The sequence below is a fragment of the Euprymna scolopes genome, unplaced genomic scaffold, assembly GCF_053919585.1.
Source record: "Euprymna scolopes isolate OS-2025 unplaced genomic scaffold, ASM5391958v1 sca708, whole genome shotgun sequence".
Taxonomy (NCBI): domain Eukaryota; kingdom Metazoa; phylum Mollusca; class Cephalopoda; order Sepiida; family Sepiolidae; genus Euprymna; species Euprymna scolopes.
This window is the reverse complement of record NW_027633778.1, coordinates 1-15,317: the sequence shown is the minus strand read 5'-3', so window position 1 is coordinate 15,317 and position 15,317 is coordinate 1. Positions and strand designations below refer to the sequence as shown.

General features: G+C 32.6%; 1 protein-coding gene across 1 annotated transcript; it reads right to left on the bottom strand.

Moving 5' to 3' along the window:
• Nucleotides 1-898: 898 nt before the first annotated feature.
• On the bottom strand, nucleotides 899-2,627 carry LOC145276100 (E3 ubiquitin-protein ligase TRIM45-like). Its single transcript, XM_080127667.1, has one exon. It carries the CDS (start codon nucleotides 2,568-2,570, stop codon nucleotides 936-938), a length of 1,635 nt encoding a protein of 544 aa, XP_079983793.1. The 5' UTR covers nucleotides 2,571-2,627; the 3' UTR covers nucleotides 899-935.
• Between the last annotated feature and the right edge of the window lie 12,690 nt (nucleotides 2,628-15,317).

The window sequence follows — 15,317 nt, the reverse complement described above, 5'->3', positions numbered from 1 at the left end:
CTGGAAGTTTGACGGAAGTTAAGTTTGACGGAAGTTAAGTTTGACGGAAGTTAAGTTTGTTCCAGGTTAACGCATATGCGCAGTAAGGTTTTTTTTAAATTTTTTTTAATATTCTGTTACTTTTAAAAGCGACTCTACTGTCGTTTTTTTTTTCGGTAAACTTTAAAATAAGAAGATAAAAATTAAAATGACATAGAATAGTGAAATGAACCTTGCAATGCTGTGGGAGAAATTAGATTTAAGTAATACAGGCTCTGGCTGCTATTAATATTCGCTCTAAATAGTTCCGTTCTCTTTTCTAAATACAACGTAAATTGAATTTGCACTTTCATTAAAAAGTATCAACTCGCAAAATAAAAAGAAGTAAAGAAACCATTAAATTCTCTAAAGTGGCGAAGGTGTTTAGGGAATACAGTAAACATATTCTGCAAATTTATCGAATTTAATAAAATGCTATTACGATTTCTGTTATAAAATTTAAACTTATGAATCAAATAATTTGAAAGAAAAGATACACATTTTAGGTAATTAGAATTTCTTTGTCTAAAAAAAAAGGAATATAAATTATCTCTAATGATGAAAATATATAAATATGTATGAATTTAAAATGGAAAAAAAAGACTAAATTGCTCGGCGTGTGGTTTACTGATTCGTGGTTCTTTTTTTCAAGACTGAATAACTAGAAAACAGACCATGGCGTCATGGACCATTTTTAGCTATTCACTCTTTAAAAAAACCCACGAAACAGTGGACGAAACATCGAGTATTTTGGTCTTCCTTTTCCATTTTTAATTCATATCGTCAGATTTTTATTCTTCGTAGTATCATATATATATATATATATATATATATATATATATATATATATATATATATATATATATATATATATATATGATACATAACTATAAAATCTTCAAAGATTTTCGAACCATTTAATCACTATCAGCACTATGAAAGGATTCGTCAAAACTGCTGCTGTAGGCAAGAACCGGACCGCCCCCTACCGGTGAAATTACGCAAGCTGAGGAATATGTCGTCGGTCTAACTCCCACCTCCACAGCCCTGGGTCGTTCTCTTCGGCGACGGTGATGGCGACGGTTGATAACAGGCGACGATGTCGGCTCGGGTGGTGTCTGCGGGGTATTTGCGTCGCCGTTCGTATTTTCAGGGGATCCTTCCTTTGAATTGCGCTGCATCTGGTAGGCAAGGCTCTGGAGACTTCGAGATCGGGTGTTCACAGCCTTCTCCTCTGTCTCTACTTTATCGGTAGAGATGGACTTATCATCTACCGCATTAATGACCTCAACGTTATTCTGCAAGTATGGCGCATCTTCGGCTATCGTCTGCACGGCAACGGTGGTAAGCTTATAACTGTTATCCTCCTTTTCTGTTTGTATTCCCACTGTTACGGTCGGGATAGGTTTGGGCGGGGTTTTCTCTCTCCAGTAATCGGCCGCCGACAACGAGCGTCGAGGTTGACTGGAAATTTTATTCTTGGGTCGGTCTGGGTCCTCAAGCGTTCCCAATTCAATACTGCCCGGACTGAACAAGATCTGCTTGCACACGGTGGCTGGGAGGTCTTTGAGTTCCATGTCCGACAGACATGACAGCTTCTCCTGGACCTGATTCTTCAGAAGCAATAACTCTATATCCTTCCCTTGCAAGACTAATTCTGTTAAGCTGCACGTGCTTTTCAAACTCTCCAGGTTCGACTGCATCTCAGCCTTGCGGTTGATGTACTCCATTACTTCGGAACCGTACATCGAGTGTAGTTCTTCGACGAGGTTTTTCTCTTTCGTCCGCACCTCGGCGATGAAGGCAATTGCAACGTCGTGAACTCTCTGTTCGGCTTCTTTGATCAACCCGTCACAACGGGCCAGCGTTTCTATCTGAGTGTCATATATATTTATCCGGTCTTTGCACGCTTGCAGTAGGCGTTGTATACTGTCCTTATACTTGGTCACTGCGTCAGCAAAATTGGTGATTTCGTGATCTTTATGCTCGTTGAATGTACATAACACGCAGATACAGGTTTGGCACGGTTCACAGTAGAATCTCACAACCTCTTCCTTGTGCTCTTTACACTCGATATCTTTCTCAATTTCAACATCGAAAAGACTATGGAATTTCGTAACTTTAGTCTCCTTGTGCAGATCGACGCAAGGCTTGCAGAGCAGTTTATTGCAGTCCAGGCACTTCGACGAGGCCTCCCGATGTTTCCTGTTCACCATTTTGCAAATGTCACAAAACGGGAACTTTGAGGGTCGCTGCCGCGCTACCACCTCCCCGAGGCTTGACACCAGAAAGTTGTCTGGAAGTTTCTTCACACCGCCTATCGGTAGATTCGTTCGTTTCCGGCATAAGGGACACGTGAACTCGCGGTAGTCGCTGTATTTTTTGTAAGTGCATTCCGACATCACATGGTTCTCAATACACTGCTCGCAGAACGTATGCAAACAGTCTAAGCATTTGGGGTTTTTAAAACCTTCCAGGCAGATTTTGCAGGTGAGGAACTCGTCGTGGATTTCCTGCGCGAGTTTATTTCCGGTGGTGGTTGTGGCAGCCATGATGTCGTTGATGTCTATAGCAGTTGTGTGGTATCGACTTCTCAATTCTAACCGGCGATTCCTGAAAGTAGAAAAAAAATAAAAAGAAAAGACTTTATTAATTTTTCATATCATACATATTATCTCTCTCTCCTTCTCTCTCTCTCTCTCTCTCTCTCTCTCTCTATATATATATATATATATATATATATATATATATATATATGTATATATATATATGTATATATATATATGAATGACTGCTTAATTTTATCACATAAATTAATATATGAAAATATAATTTTATGCGTAAATTTTCAGTATTTACTTAAACAGTGCTCAAAAAATAGGTAGAGCTAGGTAATAAGTTATAAAAACATATATGGCAATTAAGCTACATAGAATGTTCCGCGTTTCATTTTCGAACTGCACGCCTGTGGAACTCTTTTTCGTCTGCCTGCTTCCCACCTGACTACAACTTGGATGTCTTCAAGTCCAACGTTAACAAATTCCTAATGAACCGTCTCCTTAAGTAAACACTTCATCAAATCTCCACACTAACGTAATGTACTTGCAATAACCCTTATCCCTGAGTGGCTTCCGGGCCTTGATAATTGGTGACCACTGTGTAAAAAAAAAAAAAAAAAAAAGGATTCGTCAGGCTTATGACGAATTCTCACGAGAATGAAACGCGGAATATTCTGTGTAGCTTATAGTATATTTTCATAACTTACTATAATATATATATATATATATATATATATATATATATATATATATATATATATATTGAGAGAATTAGACCTAGAGTCTAAAGAGCAGAGTTTATTTTAATGTACTAGTAAATTAATTAATACTATTAAAAGAAAACAGTGGTCGTTGTAATGTAGATATATAATAAGCTCGATAGGTATAGATACTCTAGAGCTAGTTTAATATTAAGTAAAATGATTCATAATTGTGAATTAAAAATTAGTTTCAAAAGGAAAACAAACAAAATCAATAGATTGTACGATCGTTTCGGAAACGATGTTTTTATTAAAATAGACAATATGTCTTTCAGAATAATTTGATAAAAAGATTTTTGTTATATTTAAACAAAGTCCCCTCATCAGCAAAAATGTGGGAAGGGGATTAAAGACTCCAAAATAAACTAGCATTTTTATAGCAAGGCAGATATTTCTTTTTTTTTCGTCCGTTTTTAAAGTTTGTTATTATTTCAGTCCATCTATTCCTTGGCATGTTGTTAAAATTTGTACTTTTAACAACATGCGAAGGAATAGCTAGACTGAAATAATAAGTTTTAAAAACGGACGGAAAAAAAGGAATATCTGCCTTGCTATAAAAATGCTAGTTTATTTTGGAGTCTTTAATCCCCTTCCCACATTTTCGCTGATGAAGGGACTTTGTTTAAATATGTTTGTAACCCCCTTCCCACATTTTTGAAGTTTCTTTAAAACTTTTAAAATTATAAAAAATGTCCTTCGTTGAAAATTTAATTTGTCAGTAAGTCAATTAATTTCCTGCATCGCTGAATAGTTTTACTTACACGAACTAACAATAGTTTTACTTACACGAACTAACAATAGTATGGACGTTCTTAAAGGGATCATCAGTTGTTTAGCATCAGTTTCAGGGTTTCAAAAACAAAACAGTTTATTAAATCATGGCTCACTAGTAAATCAAACGCTATCTTCATTCAAACACATGAACAAAAATATTTTGATACTAGATCTAGTATTTTCCTCCAGATAAATTAGGCCAACCAATTCATGTTATTTAACTATATGAAACAAAACAAAATCCTGTTCGTCTTTAGATAACAATCCTCTGCAACTGCAGTAAAACACGATTATAATTTTAATGTCATGTCAGCAATCATTCAGAAGAAACAAAAGAAGATAATTTTATTTAATTATTTGGACTATTATCCTTATCTTCTGTTTTCTACGACGTTTCGGCCAATTATTCCTCTGGTCTTCGTCAGGTAAACCGACACTGGAGAGGAATGTCGAATCCTCCAACTACATCCATAGAAATTACTGCCTTAAATAGTTACTGTCATCTCACCACGGTTTGGCTTTAGGTGGGATTGAAACCGTTACCTCCAGACAATGCTCATCTGGAATCGTAGATATTCTGCATCTCTATCTCTTGCGCCACAGGCCCTGAAGAGCAATCAAGGTTGAATTTTTTGGTCTTATAAATCCACACACACACACACACACACACACACACACACACACACACATATATATATATAATGTGTGTGTGTGTGTGTGTGTGTGTGTGTGTGTGTGTGTGTTTGTTCTTCCAATCGACGGGTCCGTACTGGTTGTTATATCATTGAATTAATTTGGAATTATTTTGAGATAATATAAAAATTAAAAGGAAAATAACTCTCATAGCTTAAAGGGGGAAATAACTGATAGTAATAAAAATAAGCTTACTTCAGCGTCAGTAATAATAATAATAATAATAATAATAATAATAATAATAATAATAATAATAATAATTGAAAATACATTAAATTAAATATTAATTAAAAATAAATTAAATAAATCAACTTCATACAATATCGCCAAAGAGAACAATTAAAACGATTCAACACACAAGCAATAACATGAGATTAATTATTAAAAATATATTTTTCTTTCGTTGTGTGCGGTTTTATATTGCTTATTGTTTGTATTATTGTTTGTATTATTGTTTGTATTATTGTTTGTATTATTGTTTGCATTATTGTTTGTATTATTGTTTGTATTATTGTTTGTATTATTGTTTGCATTATTGTTTGTATTATTGTTTGTATTACTGTTTGTATTAATGTTTGTATTATTGTTTGTATTATTGTTTGCATTGGATGACATTTTTATATTTGTTTTGTTTTTGCTTTGCCAAATTTTGCGTAATTACAGACTAAAGAGATTATCTTGGTTGAATTTCATTTTATCAGAATAAGCATTAATTTTCTTAGTAATGTTCTCAATAGAGTACATTGCTAAGACTATTAATACCTATTCAGCCTAAAACCAATTGCAATTGCCAAGATAAACAGGAATACCCACTTAATTATGATTGCATCTACAGAATTACAACCCTTCAATTGATTTTTCTTTTAATTCATAATTAAGTTGAAATAAATAATTTAAATGTGTTTTACCCATTAATACCAATTTGTAATACAAATCTCGTTGCTAGCTGATTATTTGATGCTTCGCCAGATTTATCAAGGGTATATTTTTTTTTATCGTGACGCCATTACTAGATAGGGTACCTTAGGAGGCTTAAGAGAGTCCCATCTACTCTCAAGAGAAGGATAGACCGCACCAGTTTCTCGAACTTGTATTTTACCTCGCGGTACATACAGCAGCTCGCCTTCCCAAGGTGTCACCCATCTGGTACTGGCCAGGCTCAACGTTGCTAAACTTCGGTGATCTGACGAGAACCAGTGTGTCAACGTGATTGTGCCGTTTAAATCACATAGCGACCCATACACCGACTAAAATTGCTATATATACCATTTTTGATCCTAGCATTCTATACCTTTGAAGAATCATAACTGTTACTTGTGAATCGTCTTGAAAATGACCATTGCTTAAATTATTTAACTCCAAAGATAATCAATACCATCAAACCCTTTTCAAACCCTCACTTTGTTTTAATAAACATTTGATTTTACTTCACCCCCCCCCCTCTTTCCGTAGCCATTCTCTCACCTACTACATTTTAGGCAGGAAATTATTCCCAGATAAATGTTTTCTCCTAACTCTTACCCTTTAATCGATTGGCTTGATATAATTGTCGCATAGATATATCAATTTAGGTTTGATATTCTTTCATCTCCCAATTTTTTGCTTCTATCGGGCCTTGCTCTAATTTGAATCATGATTTCCCATGATATACGAGGTGTCTTCAATAAGTTTCCAGACTTTTGTACACTCATTTAAAATTGTTATTTTTATACGTCTTATGAGATGACTGTCTAATTTTTATGATTTCACATTCAAATGAACAGCTACAGCGTGAATTAGAATACACTCTACTAAAGCCTATCAATTCAAAATGGCGTAATGTAAACATATTATAAGGTATTTTTAGCTTCTCTTCCAACTTTCGGATTTTTAATCATGTCAAAACGAACTTTATCTCCTTTTGACGGATTGATTGTTGCTATTTCTTCTGATGAGTTAAGGGCAAAATAAATTCACTGACTGATATAATAATTAAGTGAGTGATTTTGTGCTACCAAACGGATACTGTCAAGAATTGTAAAAGTCAACTGAATTAAAGGAATAAATTGTAAGATGGTCAACATCATGAACTTTGGAATATAGAATTTTGTCATTTATTCATTATATTGCTCTGTAATTACTTTGAGCTTATTAAATAAGGATTGGTATATATTATAAAATAATAATTTATATTAGTGATGGAACGATTATAATATTTTCCCCCGATTTCAATACAATTACCAATTCCGTACTAAATTCCGATTCTGGTTCTTTATAAATTTCTAAATATTTAGTTATAAAGTTGCTATTTTTCCTGATTATGTTAAAAACACATGTTAAATATGCACACATTTGTTTCAAACGTAAAACCACACATGTGCAGGGGATGATCTATAGATTTTAGTTTTAAAATCAATAAATATCGATTATTTTATTATTATTATTACCAGCAATGGAAGATTTTCTTTTCAATAAAATCAACTTGACAAAGATAATTAAAGGAATCGTTTTTGACATCAGCACAATATTTTTTCCGATTCCGATACACTCAAGATACTGATTTTTCTGATTCCTGATCCCGATTCTTATTAATCGTCCCAACACTAATATATATATATATATATATATATATATATATATATATATATATATATATATATATATAGAGAGAGAGAGAGAGAGAGAGAGAGAAAGCAAATAGTTAATAAAAAAAAAAGTTAAAAACATATTTAATCTGAAAAGGAAACACTTGATAAGTGGATAGTCCTTAATCCGCGGAGTTTCGAAGAAATACTTTCCTTCTCATCAGAGGGTAGGAATTAGCAAAATACGGGATCGGATTTTGCATACAAAAGTATTTGATGAAACTGCAAGTAAGTCAAAGATCTTACTTAATAACAAAAAGTGAAGCAGAGGGAATATGGTGAAGAAAGAGGTGATTTCACGAGAATGGATAGTCTGGTGAAAGGTAAAGTATCCAATGACAGTAAAATCCAAAAATGTAACTCCAAGAAAGTTAATTAAATTTCCATTTGCACAAGTAAAATCCAAGGAAATCACGTAATTGGAAGATGGTCCAATTATTTTGATGGCCCATTATTTTAGTTTATTTTATCTATCTATCTATCTATCTATCTATCTATCTATCTATCTATCTATCTCTCTCTCTCTCTCTCTCTCTCTATATATATATATATATATATATATATATATGTCTTCAATTCCAACATAAACAAATTCCTGATGAACCGTCTCCTTAAGTAAGACACTTTATAAAATCTCCATTACTAACGATTACTACGATACTATCCCATTGATTACTGTACATGCAATTACCCTTATCCCCGAGTGGCTTCCGGGTCTTGATAAGTGGTGATCTCCATGCATATATATATATATATATATATATATATATATATATATATATATATATAATATTAATGGTAAATAGGATATGCAGAAACATTTGTGTTTCATTCCACGCAGTAATTCATCAGGCTAACTCGAAGAATGATAAAACAAACATTTCTTTGTAATTCTACATGTCGCATGTACATTTTTATGGTACTGGTACTTGTTGTTGGAATCAATACTGAAACAAAATACGTAATACAGTATCATGGTACAATAAAGCTAAGCGCATATTCCAAGATGGCTGACACGAAACTGTAGCAGAGGACGTTCAATGATATCAAGTGCCGTTTCGGCCGACGCCCATGACAACTAATATCTTAACCTTTTCGATAAATTCTTGATCTACAAATATGTTTTCACGCATATCAGGACTGGCAACACGGTTGGGTAAATTATGTTTGCTCCCTTTTTTTGAGGGATGCACTTGCTGTTTTATATCATTGAATATCCTTTTCATGTTTCACGTATCAAATGACGAAAGTTTAATAAAAGAAATGCATATATATATATATATATATATATATATATATATATATATATATATATATATACTTCGGAATAGTTTTTATTTAACAATCAGTGGTTATGTAAACGTGAGATTGTAGGTTTACAAAATATTACTGGCAGTAATATTCTATAAGTTATCCCATCTAAACAAGAATTGCTGGATATGCAAGATAGAGCAAATAAATTAAATTGTGATTCAATGAATTTAAAAAAACTCTCATTGAAATGAAATGAAGTGGTTGAGTTTCATATCAAAGAATTTTTATTATTCTAAGCAAGACAAAGAATGTTTTAGAAAATTAATCTCCTTAACCTATGTCTTGCTTAGAATAATAAAAATTCTTTGATATGAAACTCAACCACTTTATTTCATTTCAATGAGAGTTTTTTGAAATTCATTGAATTACAATTTATATATATATATATATATATATATATATATATATATATATATATATATATATATATATATATATATATATATTAGCAGTTCAGCCCAACTTAGCTCGGGCTCTATGTACTGTTCATAACGTTATGTGAATATGTATATGTATATTAAAAGTTTTACTCATATCCAAGTAAACTGCATCTAAAATTTCAAGTGTTTAGACCCAAAATTGGCGGAGGAGTTTAGTAGAGTCTGCAAAGGTTAACTCTTTCAAGTTTCACCTCTTGGCAGTTAAATTTCTGCCCCAAAACGGATTAAAAAGTTTGCTGCATGTCTGAATACCCTTTATGTAAAATTTCAAATGTTTAGATCCAAAATTGGCTGAATAGTTTGCTAGAGACCTCAAAGGTCAAATCTTTTGAACTTTGACCCATTTAATATATATATATATATATATATATATATATATATATATATATAGGGATCCTTTGTTTAGACGATGAGTCCAGTGAAGATGTTTTTAATAAACATATATTTTTATTTATTTATTTATTTATTTAATATTTTTTTATAATTATAATATATGAGTTTCAAAGTCCACTCCAAATTAATTTCAATTTGTGAATAAAAAAACAAAAATTATACCGACTTCGTATTGTTACCTTGTGCTGTGGAAGATTCAAAATACGGATTGGATCCGTTTACCTCACTGCTACCAAAGACTTTCACTTCGAAATTTACAATTTAGATATGAAATTCAACATCTTTTTCATTTTGAAACAATATATAATTTCCTTTACTCTATTATTTAAAACTTAAAAAAAAATTATTATGATTTTCTTTGTTTATTGCATTTAGCAAATTAGGTATAAACAATTATAATATTTGCTTATATTTTTTTCTTTTGAGGAGATGGGTAGATATCGAACACCTATAGGTTAAGGAAATATACTTATTGAATTGAATTCTTTGTCTTACATATAATAAACATTCTAGATTGAAATTTAACCATTTCATGTCATAAAATTTAAATTACTACATTATGATTTATTTGCTCTATCTGGAATATCGAGCATTTTTTATTTAGCAGGGATTGTCTTTATAAAACATTACAGCCAATAATATTTTGTAAGACCAATAATCGCTGGATTTCCATACCAGTAGATATATGGCATTACATTATTCTAAAGTATATATATATATATATATATATATATGTATATATACTACTATTTAAATAAATCTTCCCATAATTCCCTGCAGAGGCTCACACACATTCCTGATGATGCATAGACGACTACACGAAAAGTTAAAAATAAACGCATACACATCGAGAAGAAAACATGATTGGACCATACATTCATACCGTCGATGTATATACAAAAAAGATAATAGGGAAAATTGAAAAACTAAAAAAAGGTATTACTAAATAGAATCTTTGTGTTGTTTTTAACAATGTATATATATATATATATATATATATATATATATATATATATATATATATATATATATAATTTGGACGATTAATCTGAATCGCAACTGGGAATTGGAAAAAAAAATCGGAACTTTTTGGGATATTGGAATCGGAAAAAGTGTTCTGGATGTTCGGATGCCCTAAAACGATTCGTTTAATTATCTTTTTATTTAATTTTGTTTCAAACAAAACCATCCACTTCTACTAGTAATAATAAAATAATAAATATTTATCTATATATATAAAAGCGAAAATGTGTGTGTGTTTATGTATATTTGTATGTTTGTATGTGTGTTTGTGTGTCCGCTAAAAACTTTCGACAGACACGACGAAAATTCACAAACTCGGTAGCATATCGAAGCTCCATCCTTCGCTCGAAAAATATCGAAAAAATGGCCAATGACGTTCATTTTTTTTACCCCGAAATCGACAATTTTCGACAGGGGGGGTCAACAAAAACGGTCCTCTCGTGACGACGACCGGTTCTAAACATGCGTCAGATGAATTGATGACCTGATTTACTTCAAATAGTTGAAAAACTGACTAAATTTCATGTACGTCGCGTTAGCTCAGTTGGTTAGCGCGTTGGTTCATTATCAAAACTTTTTGGGTTCGAATCGTGGTGTGAGATGTCTTTTTTTTTCGATTTTTTAAATTTAAATAATGAACCAGTGTTATTTAAGCCATTTTTCACGTAATGTTCGTTTTTCTGTTTTTTTTTTTTTACTTGTTTATCTACCCCCAACCACACAACACTAAACAATCTGGTACCCACCGATTTTTTAAAATTTTAATATCGAAACAGGCTTATTCAAGCCATTTTTCACGTGTTCGTTTTTCTGTTTTTTTTTGTTTTTTCGACTTTTACATTTAACATGGTTCGTTTGCCTTACGTTAGTTTTTTTGTGTTTTTTTTCTCGATGTTTTGATTACCCCCCCACCACTTAAGTTTTAACATTGTTTTCTTTTTTTACTTCGCTTATAACAAACAAACCTGGTCATTGACCTCATTTGCTGAATAGGCGTGCGCGCACCTGTCAATTTGGTTCTTACTTAAATAAATTCAAACATCTTTCAGTAACTCATTCTGGCTGGCCGATTTTATTTTCAAACTTCGCCTCAGGCTTCGGGTTCGATCCTACCCCCGGTTTCTTTTTTATTTAACACCACACACATCTCCAAACACCCGGGCAACGCCGGGTACCCCCACTAGTTGATTATAAAACGTTTTTTATTATAAAAAAAATATAAAAAATCGTTTCATTTTTTTTTTACCAATAATGCTAAAGTCTATAGATCACACCCGCAAGTGTGTTTTTACATTTGAGAAAATATGTGCACATGTAACATGTGTTCTGATGGTAATCCGGAATAAATAATTTTATGGTAAATATTTAAGGATCGGAATCAGAATCGGTAATCGTATTGAAATCGGGGAAATATTAGAATCGTCCCATCATTAATGCATATAAATTAAAAACGCAGATATTTTTATAAAAATAAATAAACATATATTTGTTTATAAATCAAATTTTTCGACGTCATAGCACCTTCTTCACGATAGAAACAATCTTTTTTTTTCCTCCGTGGCATCTTGAATTCAAACTTAAACTATGTTATGGATCTTATTTTTCATAGTGCCAGCATGTCACGAGGGAGAAAAAAAATAAAGAAAAATGTTTTGCGTTAAATTGGCTTACTAAACTTACATTTATAATTGAAACAACGCTTTTATCATGGAGGAAAAAACCTTCATATTACACACACACACACACACACACACACACACACACACACACACACACACACACACACACACATATATATATATATAAATATATATTTATAAATATATATAGTCTAAAAATTGGACTAAGGAAGAAAGAAGCAAAATATTAGGCGCTTCTACACTATTGGGACGAAATTTCTGAAATCGTAAAACAGAATTTCACATGAACACGGTGGTATCTACGTATTCCTCGTATTTTTAAGATGATTATATCAAAAAATTACGAAAATCGATAAGGTAGAAAATTATTTATTAAACAAAATAGAATTGGATGAATCGACCGTAAGATATAGTAGAGTTCAAAAGGGAGGTAATTTTTCGTTTTGATTTAAACAAAATGGCGGAAATTTTTCACCTGCTAAAACGATTAAAGTTGTTTTGTTTACTAATTCAGTAAATATTCAAGCAATTTCGATTGCATGATTTGGAAGCTGCTATTGTAAATTATTAGAATTGACAAAAAATCAGTTGAAATCATCGTTTTTTTATCTGATAACTCCATTTATTGACTACAAAATCTCGTCCCAATTCTGTAGAAGCGCCGAATATTATTTTGACATAATATCTAAAATATGATTTCCTTTTTCTTATTCTTGAAGAAGTCGAATTATTTGTTTTTCTTGTAATACAAATCTTGGTTTGCTTATCAGGTTTCTGCTAGTGTACTCGTGACGTCAGCAGTTACGTCATACATTATATGACCTCTAAAGAAGCTTACTTAAAAAATAATATTTCTCGGTCAAGAGACATTACATTTCATTTATTGGATATAAAAATATCCATAATGGGTAATTTCTTGAGCTCAGTTACACCTGCACGTCTGATAGAAATTCCAACCACAACGCCTACATAGAAACATTTCCCACGGAAGAGACGTTGCGAGTCTGTCACGTGCTCATCTGAAATTCAATCGATAGTCCCTCTCGCCAAACTTTCACCAAAAGCACTCGTCTAGCCACAACTACTATTAACAATTCCCCCACTCTTTATCTGTACACTCTGTAACCCTTATCCTCGAGTGGCCTCGGTGCCTTAATAAGTGGTGACTGCTATGTAAAAAACATTCTTCAAAACCTAGTAGGTGATGCCCTTTTCTCTTCCCTGCGACATCTTTCGCACAGAAGAGTCTCTGCTCTATCATTATTTTTATAGCAAGTGCTCGGTTGAACTCCAATCTATGGTCCCTCCCTTGTCAAACCTTCACAAAAAATACTCGACTAGCTACAACCACTATATACGATTTCCACCACTCTCTATCTGTGCCTAAATCTAAATGCATTTCCATGAAAAAAGTTTCTTTCCTAGAACTATCCACCTGTGGGACACTATTCTGCTGGCCTGCTTCCCAGTTGAATACAACACGGTAACCTTCAAATCCAATGTAAACAAATTCTTGTTGAGCCGTCCCCATAAATAATGAAATTCTACCCAATTTACACCATTAACGATTACTACACTACCACCTTACATTCATTAACCCTTATCCTCGAGTGGCCTTCGGGTCTTGATAAGTGGTGACTCCTAAGTAAAAAAAAATTGTTTGAAGAAATGATTTCATACATTTGACCCATTGCTCTTCTTGTTTCTCGTAGAATCGGTTGTTTTTATTGCTCTAAACACGTTCTCACACCTAAAACTATTCTATACCTCCACAAATATAAGATCATGCAAGGAGTATTGTTGTCAATTTCGGCTGTTGAATCATTATCCCATTTGAGGATTCTTAACAAGGTTCAGAAACGTATCTGTATTTTGATTGGTTCAATGAAACGTATGATGTAATTTGATTGGTTCAATGAAACGTATCTGTAATTTGATTGGTTCAATGAAATGTATCTGTAATTTGATTGGTTCAATGAAACGTATGATGTAATTTGATTGGTTCAAAGAGATTTTTATCCTCAGCCTCCCAAATCCAGGGATTCGATCATTCCTGTAATAACCTGAACCCTGTTGATATTGTGGTGTAATGCTGGTTCCGTGCAGTTCTAAGAGGTACACACTCCCAAGCTTTGCCTTCTCTTTTTAAGAAGGAGTTAATCTATTGCTAATCATCGGAGTCGCCCTTACTGTGGAATGCCAATGGGGCTGCTCAGGAACTGTTTGTAAGTCAGAGTTTTTTGTAGATGCTGAATTCTCAATCCTTCTTTTGTATTCCGCTGCCATAGTTCTTGCAGTGGGAGTGATCTAAAACCTCTCTCATATATTGTTTGTCTCCTTCTTTTCTAGAAATATTTTGTTGTTTGAATTTTTGATAGATTAATAAATATTCTTATGTAATCAATTTTCATTTTCATCATCAATTTTTCTTGTTGAACATATATATATATATATATATATATATATATATATATATATATATATATATATATATATATAAGCTGAATGTCTCTGTGTGTGCGTGTGCGCGCGCGCGCGTGTGTGTGTGTGTGTGTGTGTGTGTGTGTGTGTGCCTGGTACAAATAGGCTCGTATATGGTTGACTATTTTAGAGAACTGATTGCATATAATGATAGAAAATGTATCGAGACACAGGAATGGGTATGTTTGATCTGGCGGCATGGTGGTTCATTAAAATTGTGGGGTCTGTGTTCGCGCCTGGTCCATAAAGTATGGAAATAAAAAATGTAAAAATTCAAAAAAAAAAGTTTACAAGTGTTTTTGATATAGATGTACATAATAATACTTTGATAAGTATGTTTTAACTTAAATAGGGATGGTATAATAAAATTGTGGGGTCTGCGTTCGCGCCTGGCCTCCATAGAATGGAAATAGGCAAACACTTTAATAAAGACTTTTCATATCTATCTGCGTAAGTATACTTTGATAATTATGTTTCAGTTTGAAGAAATATGGTATAATAAAATTATGAGGTGTTCGTTCGCGCCTGACCTCCATAGAATGGAAATATGTCACAAAGTTTAACAAGGTTTATCTATTTTATTTTTACTTTCATCATA

Bases quoted from the DNA above. Each gene is read 5' to 3' on its own strand.
- LOC145276100 (XM_080127667.1), bottom strand. From the start codon at position 2,570: ATGGCTGCCACAACCACCACCGGAAATAAACTCGCGCAGGAAATCCAC.